The sequence below is a fragment of the Symsagittifera roscoffensis genome, chromosome 1 (genome assembly GCF_963678635.1).
Source record: "Symsagittifera roscoffensis chromosome 1, txSymRosc1.1, whole genome shotgun sequence".
In the NCBI taxonomy this organism is placed as follows: domain Eukaryota; kingdom Metazoa; phylum Xenacoelomorpha; order Acoela; family Convolutidae; genus Symsagittifera; species Symsagittifera roscoffensis.
Genome location: NC_087062.1, coordinates 17,782,494 through 17,795,915, shown reverse-complemented (window position 1 = coordinate 17,795,915; position 13,422 = coordinate 17,782,494). Strand labels below are relative to the sequence as shown.

The window sequence follows — 13,422 nt, the reverse complement described above, 5'->3', positions numbered from 1 at the left end:
AACAAAGATGACTCGGGTTTTCGAAGTTTTGTTCAACGAAACTTTGACCACTGAAATGAGTGACTTTGTAAATATTTCTGATGTTTCTTTTTCTTTTTTTTGTTGTTGTTTATAGCAGGAAAGAGAGGAGTCGAAAATAAAATTAGAAACTTTAAATCTTCAAGTGAGAGATTTTCAATCTTCAATTATCTGCGTTTTTTCAATATCTTTTTTTCCTGTGAGGCTTTTGTTTTGTTATCATGGCAATTAATTGAGTTTTCATTTTCGTTTGATCAAGAAGAGTAACACGGCTTCTGTTTTATTGAGTTTTGAAATTAATCTGAATGAAAGCATGAAATTCAATTGAAGCAATTGAATGAAAGTTCAATCGAAAGCTTTACTGGATCTTTAACCGCAAACCACTGAGTAGATGATTTTTGAAAGCCGAAATGTGAAAACATTTGATATCATATTGGCAATCACTAAAAAGAGTTATCATGGCGAACTGCAGCGTTGAATGCTCATCGTTCTTCAATTATTTTTTTTTGTAATTACTCGTATTTTTGCTTCCTTCTTTTCATCTTAATTTGACTCATTGGTAACTGAATCTCTATCTTGTTTTTTGGTTAACAAGAATTTTGACAGTCAATCCAATCCAACTATAACTCACTGTTAACAAAAACCATGCTATGAATCAAGAGAAGAACCTTTTCAGTGATACTCAAGTTGTAATATCAACCGTTTCCTCAAATGCCAATATAAACTGTAATATCATTCTAAAACTGCTCTTTCGTTTTTCACGAATTCATTTGTCGGAATTCGTTTTTCACTAATTTCAGAACGCAAAAGTATAGTGAAAATATCCTTTGTAAGTAAAAACAAAAGTTTTTTGACAAATTTAGAAGCTTGAGCTTTTTCGACGAAATCTATTATGAAACACTGTTATGATATAAACTCTGTTATGAAACGCTTCAATTTTTTTTTAAAATGTTTTAAAATGCAATTCCTCCTTTTTTAACAGAAAAATGCGATCAAAGTCTTTTTAACAAATTTATGACTGCTTTTTTTGCAAATGATGATATTGATTTACAAATGATAATATCAGCTGTTCCCTTCGAAAACATCAAACCTTAATTCTGACCTATGGGTTCATACTTTTCATAATTAAACTTAGCCAAAACAGATTTCATTCACATTCGAACAAAAACTCAGTAAACAGGGCTTCTGTTTTATTGAATTTTGAAAGTGTTCTGATTCAATGCATGAAAGTTAAATTGAACAGCAATTGAATAGAAGTTCAATTGTAAGCGTTTCTGGATCTTTAACCGCATTCCACTGAGTATGTTGAGTTTTAAAAGCGGAGAAGCGGAGACATTTGATATCTAGTCAGCAATTGTTAAAAAAGAAACTAGTTGTCCCGGCGAAGTGCAGCATTGAACGCCCACCGTTCTTCTAATAGTTTTTTATAAGTACTCATTTTTTTGCTTTCTTGTTTTCATCATAATTTGACTCATAGTCAACTAAATCTTTTTGTTTTATGTTATCAAAAAATTTAATGATGTAATAATATGAGTCTTTTGATTCAATTAAATATAAGATAAGGTTTGATGCTTAAGTTACAAAATGCAAATGGTTTTCATTTTTTTGAGCTCCAAGTTTTCTAGGTTAACGGAATTTCAAGATACAACCAACGTGTATGGATTGCTTATTGGGATCAAAGTTGGTTCGACTCTTTCTTGTTGAAGTTTTGACACAGAATACCTTTAATCAATTATTCAATCATGAAATTTAGGTAATGAGTTCAATTGCTTGTGATTTTATTATCAGATTAGTGCTTATTTCAATTTTTTGTTGAAGCGGTTTTTGCAAGTAATGATATTGATTTGCAAATGATACTATCAGGCGTTTCCTTTGAGGAGTTTCAATCTTTCTTTGACTCATGGGATCTTACTTTTTTTTATTAGACATAGCACAACCGATTTAATCAGCATTCGAACAAATCTCAGTATTTACCAACACTGAACAAATAAGTTGTTAATAAAGATGACTCGGGTTTTCGAAGTTTTCTTCAACGAAAGTTTCACAAATGAAATGATTGGCTTTGTAAATATTTCTGATGTTTTTTTCTTGTTGTTTGTAGCAGGAGAGTGAGAGGAGTCGAACATAAAGCAAAAATGATTTGGTAGTATGAAAAACATACCCAAATAATTAGTTTTTGGATCTTGTTGATCAACCCCGATTGTTGATTGAGATAAATCTAAACCTTCAGAAATTTTTTTTCTTTGTAAATGTGGTAACGAGAGCCGGAGTTTGTAAATGGATAAGTGTTTAATCATTTTATTCTGTTTTTTTTTGTAATATGATCAAAAATTGCAGTTTAAAAAAATACCAAAAAATTTTAGGATTAAGTGTTTGTACGGTTTGTGAAGAATCTTAATCTACAGAAATATGTTTTCCATGTAAAATTGTGTACGACAGCTAGACTTTTTAAATGTTTAAGTAATCAATCACTAAAGTCTGTTTTTTCGTATCGGATCAGAATTTGCAAATTAGAAAAATAAGTTTTGGATAATGTGTTTGAACTACGGTTTGGGGAAGAATCGAAACATTCTGAGATGTTTCCCATGTGGAAATAGGTACGACAGCTAGACTTTGTAAATGGTGAAGTATTATTTGACTTGAGCCTGTTTTTTACAATTCGATCAAAATTTGCAAGTTTGTTTTTATTTATCCTATCAAAGTTGGTAAGTTTTCTTAGTACTGAAGTATCCGTTATTGTACTGATAAAATAACGGATACTTTCATCTTAAATCTAATTTGCGGTAGGACTTCAACCAGGCTATGCATTGATAGAAGAACTTTTTCCTCTGACAATTTCTGATTTAAGTTCTCTCTGCTGCGACCATCTTTTATTCAAAAACAGATTTCATTCGCATTTGAACAAAATTTCAGTAATTGACTATCTAGGTTAATGACTAATTCAGGGTTTGGAAGATAGTAAATTTCAAATGCGATGAGTTAGTTTGAGTATTTCAAAGCGAAAATGATTTAGTAGTTTGAAAAACATACCCAAATAAATAGTTTTGGATCTTGTTGATCAACCCCGGTTTGAGAAAAATGTAAACCTTCAGAAATATTTTCTTATGTAAATTTGGTAACGAGAGCCGGAGTTTGTAAATGGATAAATATTTAATCAATTCATTCTGTTTTTTTTTTGTAATATGATCAAGTTTTGCAATTTAAAAAAATACCAAAAAATTTTAGGATTAGGTGTTTGTACGCTTTGTGAAGAATCTTAACCTACAGAAATATGTTTTCCATGTAAAATTGGGTAGGACAGCTAGACTTTTTAAATGTTTAAGTAATCAATCACTAAAGTCTGTTTTTTCGTATCGGATCAGAATTTGCAAATTAAAAAAATAAATTTCGGAATGTAGTATCAGCTACGGTTTGGAGAAGAATCGAAACATTCATGAGATTTTTCCCATGTTGAAATAGGTAAATTAAAATTGGCAAATTAAAAAAATAAATTTTGGATAATGTAGTATCAACTACGGTTTGGGGAAGAATCGAAACATTCTGAGATTTTTCCCATGTTAAAATAGGTACGACAGCTAGACTTTGTAAATGGTTAAGTATTATTTTTATTTGATCCTGTTTTTTTGCAATTCGATCAAAATTTGCAAATTTGTTTTTTTTTATCCTCTCAAAGTTGGTGAATTTTTATAGTACTGAAGTATCCGTTATAGTACTGATAATATAACGGATACTTTCATCTTAAATCTAATTTACTGTAGGACTTCAACAAGAACATTTTCATGGTTATGCAAACGATAAAATCAACTGTTTCCTCTGACAGTTTCTAATTTAAGTTCTGACTGATGCGACCTTCTTTTATTCAACTTAGCAAAAACAGATTTCTTCGCATCCGAACAAATTTTTAGTAATTGACTTCTTAAAACTACTCAAAATGGTACTTACTACTAAATCTTGGAAATGGTAAATTTTTATGGCGTAAAAATTGACTATCTAAGTTTAATGTTGAATTCAGGGTTCGGAAGATTGTAAATTTCAAGGGCGATGAAATAAATTGAGTATTCAACTCGCGAAAATGATTTGGCAGTATGAAAAATATACCAAAATAAATAATTTTTGGATCTTGTTCATCATCCCCGGTTTGAGAAGAATCTAAACTTACAGAAGTATTTTTTTTCCATTCAATTTGGTAACGACAGCTGGAGTTTGTAAATGGTTAAGTATTTAATCAATTTAGTCTGTTTTTTTTTGTAATATTATGCAATTGAAAAAAAAAATACCAAAAATTTTTTAGATTAAGTATCTCTATGGTTTGGGAAGAATCTTAATCTACAGAAGTATGTTTTCCATGTAAATTTGGTTACGACAGCTAGGCTTTTTAAATGTTTAAGTAGTCTATCACTAAAGTCTGTTTTTTTTGGTATCCGATTAGAATTTGCAAATTAAAAAAATAAATTTCGGATAATGTAGTATCAGCTACGGTTTGAGGCAGAATCGAAACATTCTGAGATTTTTCCCATGTTGAAATAGGTAAATTAAAATAGGAAAATTTAAAAAAATAAATTTTGGATAATGTAGTATCAACTACGGTTTGGGAAGAATCAAAGCATCCCAAGTAAAAATAGGTACGACAGCTAGACTTTGTAAATGGTTAAGTTTTGTTTGACTTGAGTCTGTTTTGTGCAATCCGATCAAAATTTGCAAATTTACTTTTTTTATCCTATCAAAGTTTGTAAATTGGAAAAAGCATTTCTCTATCTGGCTTTTCAAAGGAGTCTGAGCATTGTAGTGTTTTACAGCTGAAATGCAAAGTAAACTGAATAAGCCAAGTAATGAAGTTTTTGGTATTGTTTAATTTGCTGAGCCCAAATCTTCTAGGCTCACATATTCAACAACCATAAAAAGGCTGCCCTACCTAACCCTTAAAAAATATAATTTGAAAAATGTATCTCGTTTTTTATGCTTTTGACCTTGGTAACGAGGTTAAAACGTTTTGTGCTGCTTGCAAAACAATTGGCATTTTTTATGAAGCTTCTTGTATTTAGTGTAATTGATTGCATTATGACTTTCACTTTGGTCGAAGCGGTAAAAACAACAACGGTATAAAGCATCGATTTTCAGCATTGCAACCGTTTTCAGTTCATGGCCCAAAAGGGGTATGGAGACATTCAGTATGGTTCGGCGAAGCGAAACCGTCCAGCTGGACCCACCGCAGCAAACCAAATTCCACTGGGGAAACGGGCCTCTAAGCCCAACTCGGGACCTTCTTACAACGCCCAGCATCTGCCGCCAATGCCGGGTGCAGCCATGTACAATCCTGGAAGAGCAGGGATCCCCAAATCCCAAATGGGGCTCGGGAGTCAAATGAGACAAATTGTTCCAATGCCAATGCAACACCAGCCGCAACGTCCACAGCAACAAGCACGCCAGCAACTGCAACCAAAGCGCCCACAGCAGCAACAGCCTCAACGTGCGCTGAATCTGTCGGGTCACGGAATGCAAGGACAGCAGCAGAGAATGCAAAACCCGGCTCATCAAATGGGAAGATATGCTCAGGAGGGAACCTACTCGGCAAATCCCATGGCGATGATGAGACAGACTCCTGATGCGACGGCGGCTCCTCCTTATGTGCAGCCGTCTTATGGTGCACCAAGTAAGATCTCTTGGCTTCACTGCTGACAACAGAACTTGAAGATTTAAGAAAAGATTGGAAATATATTTCGTTAATTATAATTCGTTTTCGTTAAAAATTTAGCAAAACAAAATAACAAATGGAAAAGGTGGTTACTTATCCATCATGCACCACTAACTGCAATCCGACAGTTTTGAAGAACGAGAGCTAATTTAACGTATTGTGTTTCATTGTCCAGACAACGGAGCGTGGAGGAACTTCAATGTGTTTTTGTTTCACGCGAAGTGAGACACCACGAGTGATATGACATCCAAATTTTATGCTTGCTATTTGGAGAGCAATGGTTGTCCTTGTTTAGATATGTATGGGATGGGAAAGGCTTCAATGAGTGGGCCTCGAAGCACGGGTTACGAAATGATGCAACCTCCTAGAATGGGTATGGTCCCGGCTGGTCCGAGTGCTGGTTACTCTGGAGCTCCCAGGATGATGAATATTCAAGCTCCGGGACCTTCCAGTTATCAAATGCGTGGTTAGCTGAATATAGTTATAATGCTGATTTTCATATGGAAACTCTTATGCATGCTTTTACATACATGTATCTCGCTATTTTTGTTTTCAATACTTCAATGATGTTTATTTAGGACCATCGAATGTACCAGCTGCTAACTTCGGGATGCATGCGACTTCAGTTTCTTTGGAGATGCCATCTTCATTTCAAGGTGGTGAACCAGAAATGATTAGATACGGCGGAGGTATGCAGGAACCGTCCCAATCCCAGGCGCTTAGTAGTTCTGCTGTTGTTCCGAGTCCTCAAAAGAAGGCGCCAGCTAATGTCAATATTATTGACATCGAGAAGTACAGCAAGTTAGTTGGTTGGGACCGATTAACAAGAGCTCCCGACGACGTTGTGATTGGACTTCTGAATGCCATTTACGACAACATCAGTGAAATGGAAAACCTTACTTCGGAAAAAAGAATCTACGAACTTGTGAAGCTTCTCAAAGAGTACCTGAACCTTTTATTGGTTCCAACTTACGAGTTCCAGACGTATTTTGAGCAGTACCTGAAGAGATTAATCAAGGATCAAAACTGGATCTCGATCACTACTGCTCAGGCGCTGTGTATTTCAGTAACAGCTCCTGATGATGAAAAAACGCCTGTGAACCGCAAGTTCTTCTGCAATTACTGCACTCTTAGTTACAGCTCGTCTCTGTTTACATGCCAGATGTGTCAATATTCGTTCAAGCACATAGCAGATTTGCAAGCTCATGAGTATCAGTCTCATGGGATCTCAAACAAAGCTCTGTACGTATGTGATATATGTACTCAGAGCTTCCCCCATAGTCCAATGCAGCTAAGGGATCATATTTACGAGAAGCATATCTGTTCACGTAAGCATCTCGAGTGTCCGTTTGGTTGCGAGAAACTCATTTTAAATATGAGTGAGTTTTCTTATACTGATCACATCAAGTCGACCCATCAGTGCTCGAAGTGTAAAGATATGGTACAAGGATCTATGGATATTCATATGCAGATGTTTCACAATGAGAAGCGAAGGGTCGAAATGAGCCCAGATGAACCAAGAAGAAGCGAAAAGCACAGCTCAAGAGGGTCTTCTTCCAGAAGACTTGATGGTCGAAGTCGCGACAGAGGTGATATGCCCCGTGGTAGGTCTTCGCCACCAGTAGCCCCAGCTAGATCGCGAAGTCCACTTCCTAGTGGCAAGGGACGCAGTAGTGACTACAATAACATCATGGACGTCGATGTCGCAAAAGCCCAGGAGACGCTGAGAGAAATGCAGAGAGCTAAAGAGTTGATGGGTAGAATTGATAATAGCTCTTCGGGAGAACATTTTCACTACCAGGAACCGCAAAGTAAAGCGAAGTGGCCGCAGTGTAAAATGTGCAAGCTTCAGCAGCCTCCAGGGGGTTTCAAATGTGGGAAGTGTAACCAGACGTTTCCGTATCGTGTGTTTTTGTTCAAGCATATGAAAGATGCTCACAAAATGATAATGCCTCGATCGTTCGAATGCGAAATGTGCGCGAAAGTTTTTTCTGACATAAGCTTCCTCCATCATCACGTGACAAAAGAAGCGCATGTTTGCAGCTATGAGCATTTGCAATGTACGTACGGATGTATGATGCTGTTCCAAAACAAGAACTCACTGGATGTACATACTAATGCAAAACACGAATTCATGTGTCACATATGCGAAGCCCCGGTAGTCAACCAGACTAAAAAGAAACACTTCTCTCTTTACCATCCTGGGGAGAAGTTCATAGCACCGACTGAAACTTTAAATTCAGAAGAAAGTATACTAGGAAACGCAGTCTCTTCTGCTGCGAGTCAGAACCCCCAAACTATCACACTGGCGCCTAGGATTCTCAACCAGATGCGCCAGTCTATTTTGAATCTGGCTGCCAATCGGCAAGATCTCTTCATGACTATGCCTCCCCCGGCGCTCAGCGAAAAAGCATTTGCTTCGAGAAGTAAGACCCAATTGGTCAATATGGGCTATATACATTGCAGACGATGTGAGCTAGCTTACCACCCGTCTTTGCCTGTTTGCAAACGTTGCAACAACGTTCCGTTCCTTAGTATGGCGGCGTTGAAAGAACATCAAGTTGCGGTGCACAAGCACGCAGACAACTCTGGTTACAAAGAGTGTCCGGTAGTCACATGTGGTGGGAAATTCCAAACTTATTTGCAATTGATGAATCATCAAGTGGAGCATTATTGTCGGGAACATACCGAATGCCCCTTTGGTTGTAAAACATTAATCGAAGGAGGAGACGCGGTACTGGTGCATCATTGTCGCATTATGCATCCGAATAAAGAAATTCCGAATCTAAACTCTGTTGGAGGTAGGCGCGACGAGGCTGTGACCACGGAAAATTTTGTGAGTTTGCAGAAGCTACAAGAGAAGATGCAGAAAAAAGGATCCAGAGCTGACGACCAAGCAATGGAGATAGAAGTTACACTGAAGTGTATAGATTGTGCATACACATGTAGCGACGATACCATTAGAATTTGTGAACATTGTCCGCCTGCTAATGCATTCAAATGTGCCGACAGCGATGAACTTCGAGGTCATCTTTCGGAATTTCACAAATTGTTCATCAAAGGAGACTTTGTATGTACGATTTGCTCCAGTAAAAGAGATCAGCCTCTGAAGTTTTTAGATGATCCGATCAAATATCTAGAACATAGAAGGAAAGTCCACGGAATCTGCACTGCGCATCAGCGGTGCCCAAACTTGCCTTGTTTAGTAATGTTTGATCCTAAGTCCGTTGCTGGCTCTAAGCATATCAGGATGTTATGCAACTTCATGAAGGAACCTCCTCAACCTGACGTAACTGATGGAGATCCGTGGAAAAATCCTGGATGGAAGATGTGTTTGAAATGTCGATTCACGGCTGAGGTTACACAGATTTTTGTGTGTGATAACTGCGAGGATCCTAAGCCTTTCTTCTTCAAAGACGAATACTACGCACATCTGACTCTGACACATTCGTACAAAGCGGAGTATACATTCGTGTGCTTCGTGTGTAAAGCACAATTCGGATCTAATGCTAAGGCCTGGTTACATCATCGGGAATCTCAACATAGGATCTGTGACCAGCATTTGGTCTGTAACCAGAAGGATTGTGTGTGGATGGCACCAAATAGAAGCGAAATTGAGCATCATTTGCAACAAGATAACTGCATGGAGCATGAAATCCGAGGTGTGGTCGAGGACACAAAAATTTGTCACGTATGCTCTCAGATATTTTCGGACGGTGTCATTTTTCAATGTGTCATGTGCACCAGATCCAAGCAGCAGTTCATGTCGTTACTTGAGTATTTAGTTCATATTGAAAACATTCATGATCACAAAATCAAAGGAAATTTTGACTGCCTCGAGTGTAACTTCAGTTCAAGTACGCCTTTCGCACTCTCGAAGCACAACCATGCGGTTCACAGAAAGTGTCCCTCACATAAGTTCTGTCCGAATAATGTCAAGTGTTCTGTGGTTTTCCCAGCTGAGAGTCTAAACAAGGAACACCAATGTCTATTTGCGATGGACTCGGCTCTTAAATCTCTGGAAACTCCTCCAAAACGACGTCTAGCGGATAGGATTGATTCTTTCCAAGCGCCTGAACAGCGTGTGATCCGAAGTCCGATCGTCTCCGAGAAGCCAAAGGTAATCGACATCGATGATTCCGAAGAGCTGAAATGCAATGAATGCGGATTCAGAGCTGAAAAAAAGGAAGATTTGAAGTGTTCAGTCTGTGCAAAGACTTGCATCTCAGAAATTGAGCTGTGTGCTCATATGGGAAGCGAACATAATTCCATTGTGCGCGGGAAGTTCGACTGTATATTTTGCGTACCTAAAAACGTATTTGAAGGACATCCCTCCAAGGTTCTGGATCACTATGAAAAGGTGCACAAATTCTGTCGACATCACAAGAAAAACGCGGATCGCAGTGCTCTGGTTCCAGTCTCCAAGTCTGAAAAGGCCCTCTCCAAGCTAGGGTCGTTAAAGCGCATCGACCCACCAACGAGCAAAGTGTCTCGTCCTGAAGACAAGTTCCTTGAAGCAATTGGCATGGCGAAGAAATCCGATCAAGAACCGGTGATTGTTGTCAATATTGACAATTCTAGACCTCTGATTGAAGATATGGAGAATTTTGCAAGAAGGCAAAGAGAAAAAGCGTTGCCAATAGACAGGGAAAGGACCATCGGATCGTCGGTAAACAGGAGAAGTGCTTTGGAGCCTAAGATAATTCGGGAACCCATCAGACCGGCATCGCCTCCAAAAGAACCGGAGCTTCCTAAGTTGCCTGAGAAATATAAAATAGCAACATCGGGTAAAACTAAGCTTTATGTTTGCAGAAGCTGTAACTACAGATCGATTATGCCTCCGCCAGGTAAGTTCAAGGGAGACATGAAATGTAAGCAGAGAAATTGTGGGCTGATTTTTCACCAGAAGTATGAACTGGTCGCGCATTTAGAGCTGGCGCACAACAAACCTTTGCCACCGATTAAGGCGAAAATGGTGTGCGAGTTCTGTCGAGATGCGAATGTGAAAAACCCGTTTGCTCATAATGCTAGCGTTCCGCTGTGTGAACACAAAAAGTTGGAGCACGGATGTTGTCGAACGCATATAGTATGCCCTTCGGAAAAATGCACACTGATGTTTCCGACATTGGACTTGCTAGAGCAACACCATAATGAGAAAAAGTGTGAAATTTTGTATGTCTCGACTGGAGTTGACGAGGAGAAAGAAGAAGAGAAACTGGAAGTGTGGTCCAAAAATACGGAGTCACTGTCAATGTGGAAGAAGCGAAAGACGGGTGACCCTGAAAAGATGCTGACTTGTCTTTCGTGCAGCTTAAAGGCCGAGTCCACTGACTGTGGAATTGGGTCATTCAATTGCGATCACTGTAGCACGGCAGGCAAAAAATTAGCGTTTGCGTTTAAGTTTGAACTTCTTGCGCATATGCTGCGGGATCATTCGATGAATAAAGAAACGCAGGCGAGGTTCAAATGTGATATTTGTGATGATAAAGAAGTCTCGGCTATCAGTCTTGTAGCGCATAGAAAGACCAAGCATAATTTTTGCACTGTGCATTATCGGTGCACAAAACCATCGTGCAATAAGTTGTTCAGCAACGAAAATGATCTGAGACGCCACGAAGTGAAATGCGAACCAAGCTCAAAAAAAACTAAAAGCCCGGCTAAAACTTCTAAAGATGAAAAGGCAGAGAGAACTCAGGATCTGGTGGCGAAATATGGACTCAAAGAGGCCCAGAGTTTCAAGCTCTACGAATGTGGGACATGCGCTAGAAAGTTCGGCTGTATGACCATTTACAAATGCAATCAATGCCCAGAAAGTGTCTCGAACTCTTCGAAGCAATTTGTAAACCTGGTGGAGTTTTTCGCTCATTTGAAGGAAGCTCACAAAATAGAAACTGATATCGAGCATTCTTGTGCTCTATGTGATAGGTTCAAATCGAACGCGTATGAATTGCAGAAACATGTAATGGAAAAGCACCAAGTTTGTGGGCAACATTATCTCTGCCCCAGAATGTGCAAATATCTGTTCAAAGACAAAGAGGCCTTGTTGGAGCATTATCAAAAAGGAACTTGCACTAAACCAGATTCGCCTAAACGAAAGATAAGCGATTTTGAACGAACTCCGGCGAAAAGAAGGCTAGGCGACGGAAGTTCGGGATCAAGTCCTGCTGCCCGGCAAGAGCCGAGTGATAATTCTTCTGACAAACCGAAGTGGGATGATATGATGGCGAATATGTTAAAATACACCGACGAATTGTTAAGTGACGAGGACTCCTCGAAGCCGAAAATTATGAAAGTCGACAAAGCGAATCTGAACCAAGACGATGGAGGCGTGATTCTCCCAAATGACATGGATGAAGAATCCCAAGCGGCCGGTCAAATAAATGATAGCTTTAAGGAATCAGGAGCATCGCAAGAACCAGAATGTGAGAAATCGTTTCAAGAACTGCAAAATGTAGTGCTAATTGATGATGAAAATGAAGAAGAATTGGAAACAAAAGACGCCGAGAACTATTCTACTAGCAATGATGGAAATGAAAATGATTGTGAGTTCGCGAGTCAGAATGGCGATGCGCAAAACAATGCGTTAGTTGAACCCGAGGAGGGGTTCGGATATTCAGCTGACGAAAATGCAGCGACTGATGCAGGAATCGAGGGAGAAGAAAACCCGGGTGCAAAAATTAAAACTGCCGTCGAAGAAAATAGTGGCGCGAGCAATGCATTTGACGAGTCAGTGAACGATGAACTAGAAATAGATACCATGGGCGAAGATGATTCGTTTACAGTAGAGTTCTCGTAGAACGCAAAGTCAAAACTATAAAACGCAAGGTCTAAACAATGAAACTAAGAAGCGGTCTGTCTCATTTAAAGCAAACTCAAATAATTGGCCAAGCAATGAACAAAATGATACAAAATCGCAAATGTTTGAGCAATTTATTTTGAACCCAATTGTAGGGTCAAAGTTCAGCACTCGAAAGGAAAAATTATGTTTTTCAAGGTGTCTTATGCAAATTACAGTAATCAGATGACCCAAGCAAGAGAAATCAATAATTAAAACAAAGCAAAAAAAAATGTCTCACTACAATAATTTATATAACAATCCCATCGATTAAATTCTTTTAAATTGTACTCAATGTTATTTCAAAAACTATCCAGCCATGTTTAGCCGGTCTCATCCAGTTTTCAATTGAAATACAAGTCAAAATATTGAAGTCAAAATAACTAGATTAATCTGACAGGATTAGATTTGGCCAAAAGTTCAATTATTACTATCTTTTGAAAGAAAAAATAAAGTGTTAATGAATCAAATGACAAACATTAAAAGCTTGCTTGAGTATGGTTCGTTTTGAATAATAATTTTTATCTTGTTCGTTCTATTATTCACTGAGTTCATTAACACTTTTGCTACCGTCTGTTGGTTATGTTAATTTAATATACTATGACATGTTTTTCTCGTCAATTAATCAGATTCGTTTAGCAGATGATAACCAGATGAAGTTAAATGCGTCTAGAAAATGTATCACTTGAAGTTTTTTACAGCTTTTTCGGACCCGACTGTCTGTTTATTTTTGTCGGCTTAGTTCCCGTAGCATGGATTTTTTTTCGAAGATTTAGCTTTCTGCTAACATTCCAAATGCCATTCCCAAAGTCGTAATGGTTTAGGTTATTAGTGAGTTTGCATTTTTTTATTTGAACACTGAATTATACGTTTTTTT

The 13,422-nt window shown here is 38.1% G+C and overlaps 2 protein-coding genes across 3 annotated transcripts in view; one reads left to right on the top strand and one right to left on the bottom strand.

The window, feature by feature from the left end:
- LOC134839362 (uncharacterized) overlaps window positions 1-13,008 on the top strand; it is a 50,991-nt gene extending 37,983 nt beyond the window's left edge. Inside the window, exons 3-5 of one of the 2 annotated variants that reach the window (XM_063854888.1) lie at window positions 5,155-5,668; window positions 6,006-6,176; window positions 6,289-13,008. In XM_063854888.1, coding sequence (XP_063710958.1) covers window positions 5,158-5,668; window positions 6,006-6,176; window positions 6,289-12,506 — 6,900 coding nt within the window. In that variant the 5' untranslated portion in view covers window positions 5,155-5,157 and the 3' untranslated portion in view covers window positions 12,507-13,008. The remainder of the gene's footprint in view (window positions 1-5,154; window positions 5,669-6,005; window positions 6,177-6,288) is intronic. The other variant, XM_063854896.1, reaches the window with a different exon arrangement.
- The window catches only part of LOC134839427 (calcium/calmodulin-dependent protein kinase type II delta chain-like), a 472,172-nt gene that overhangs the window by 321,334 nt on the left and 137,416 nt on the right, over window positions 1-13,422 (bottom strand). The gene's annotated exons all lie outside the window — the stretch shown is intronic.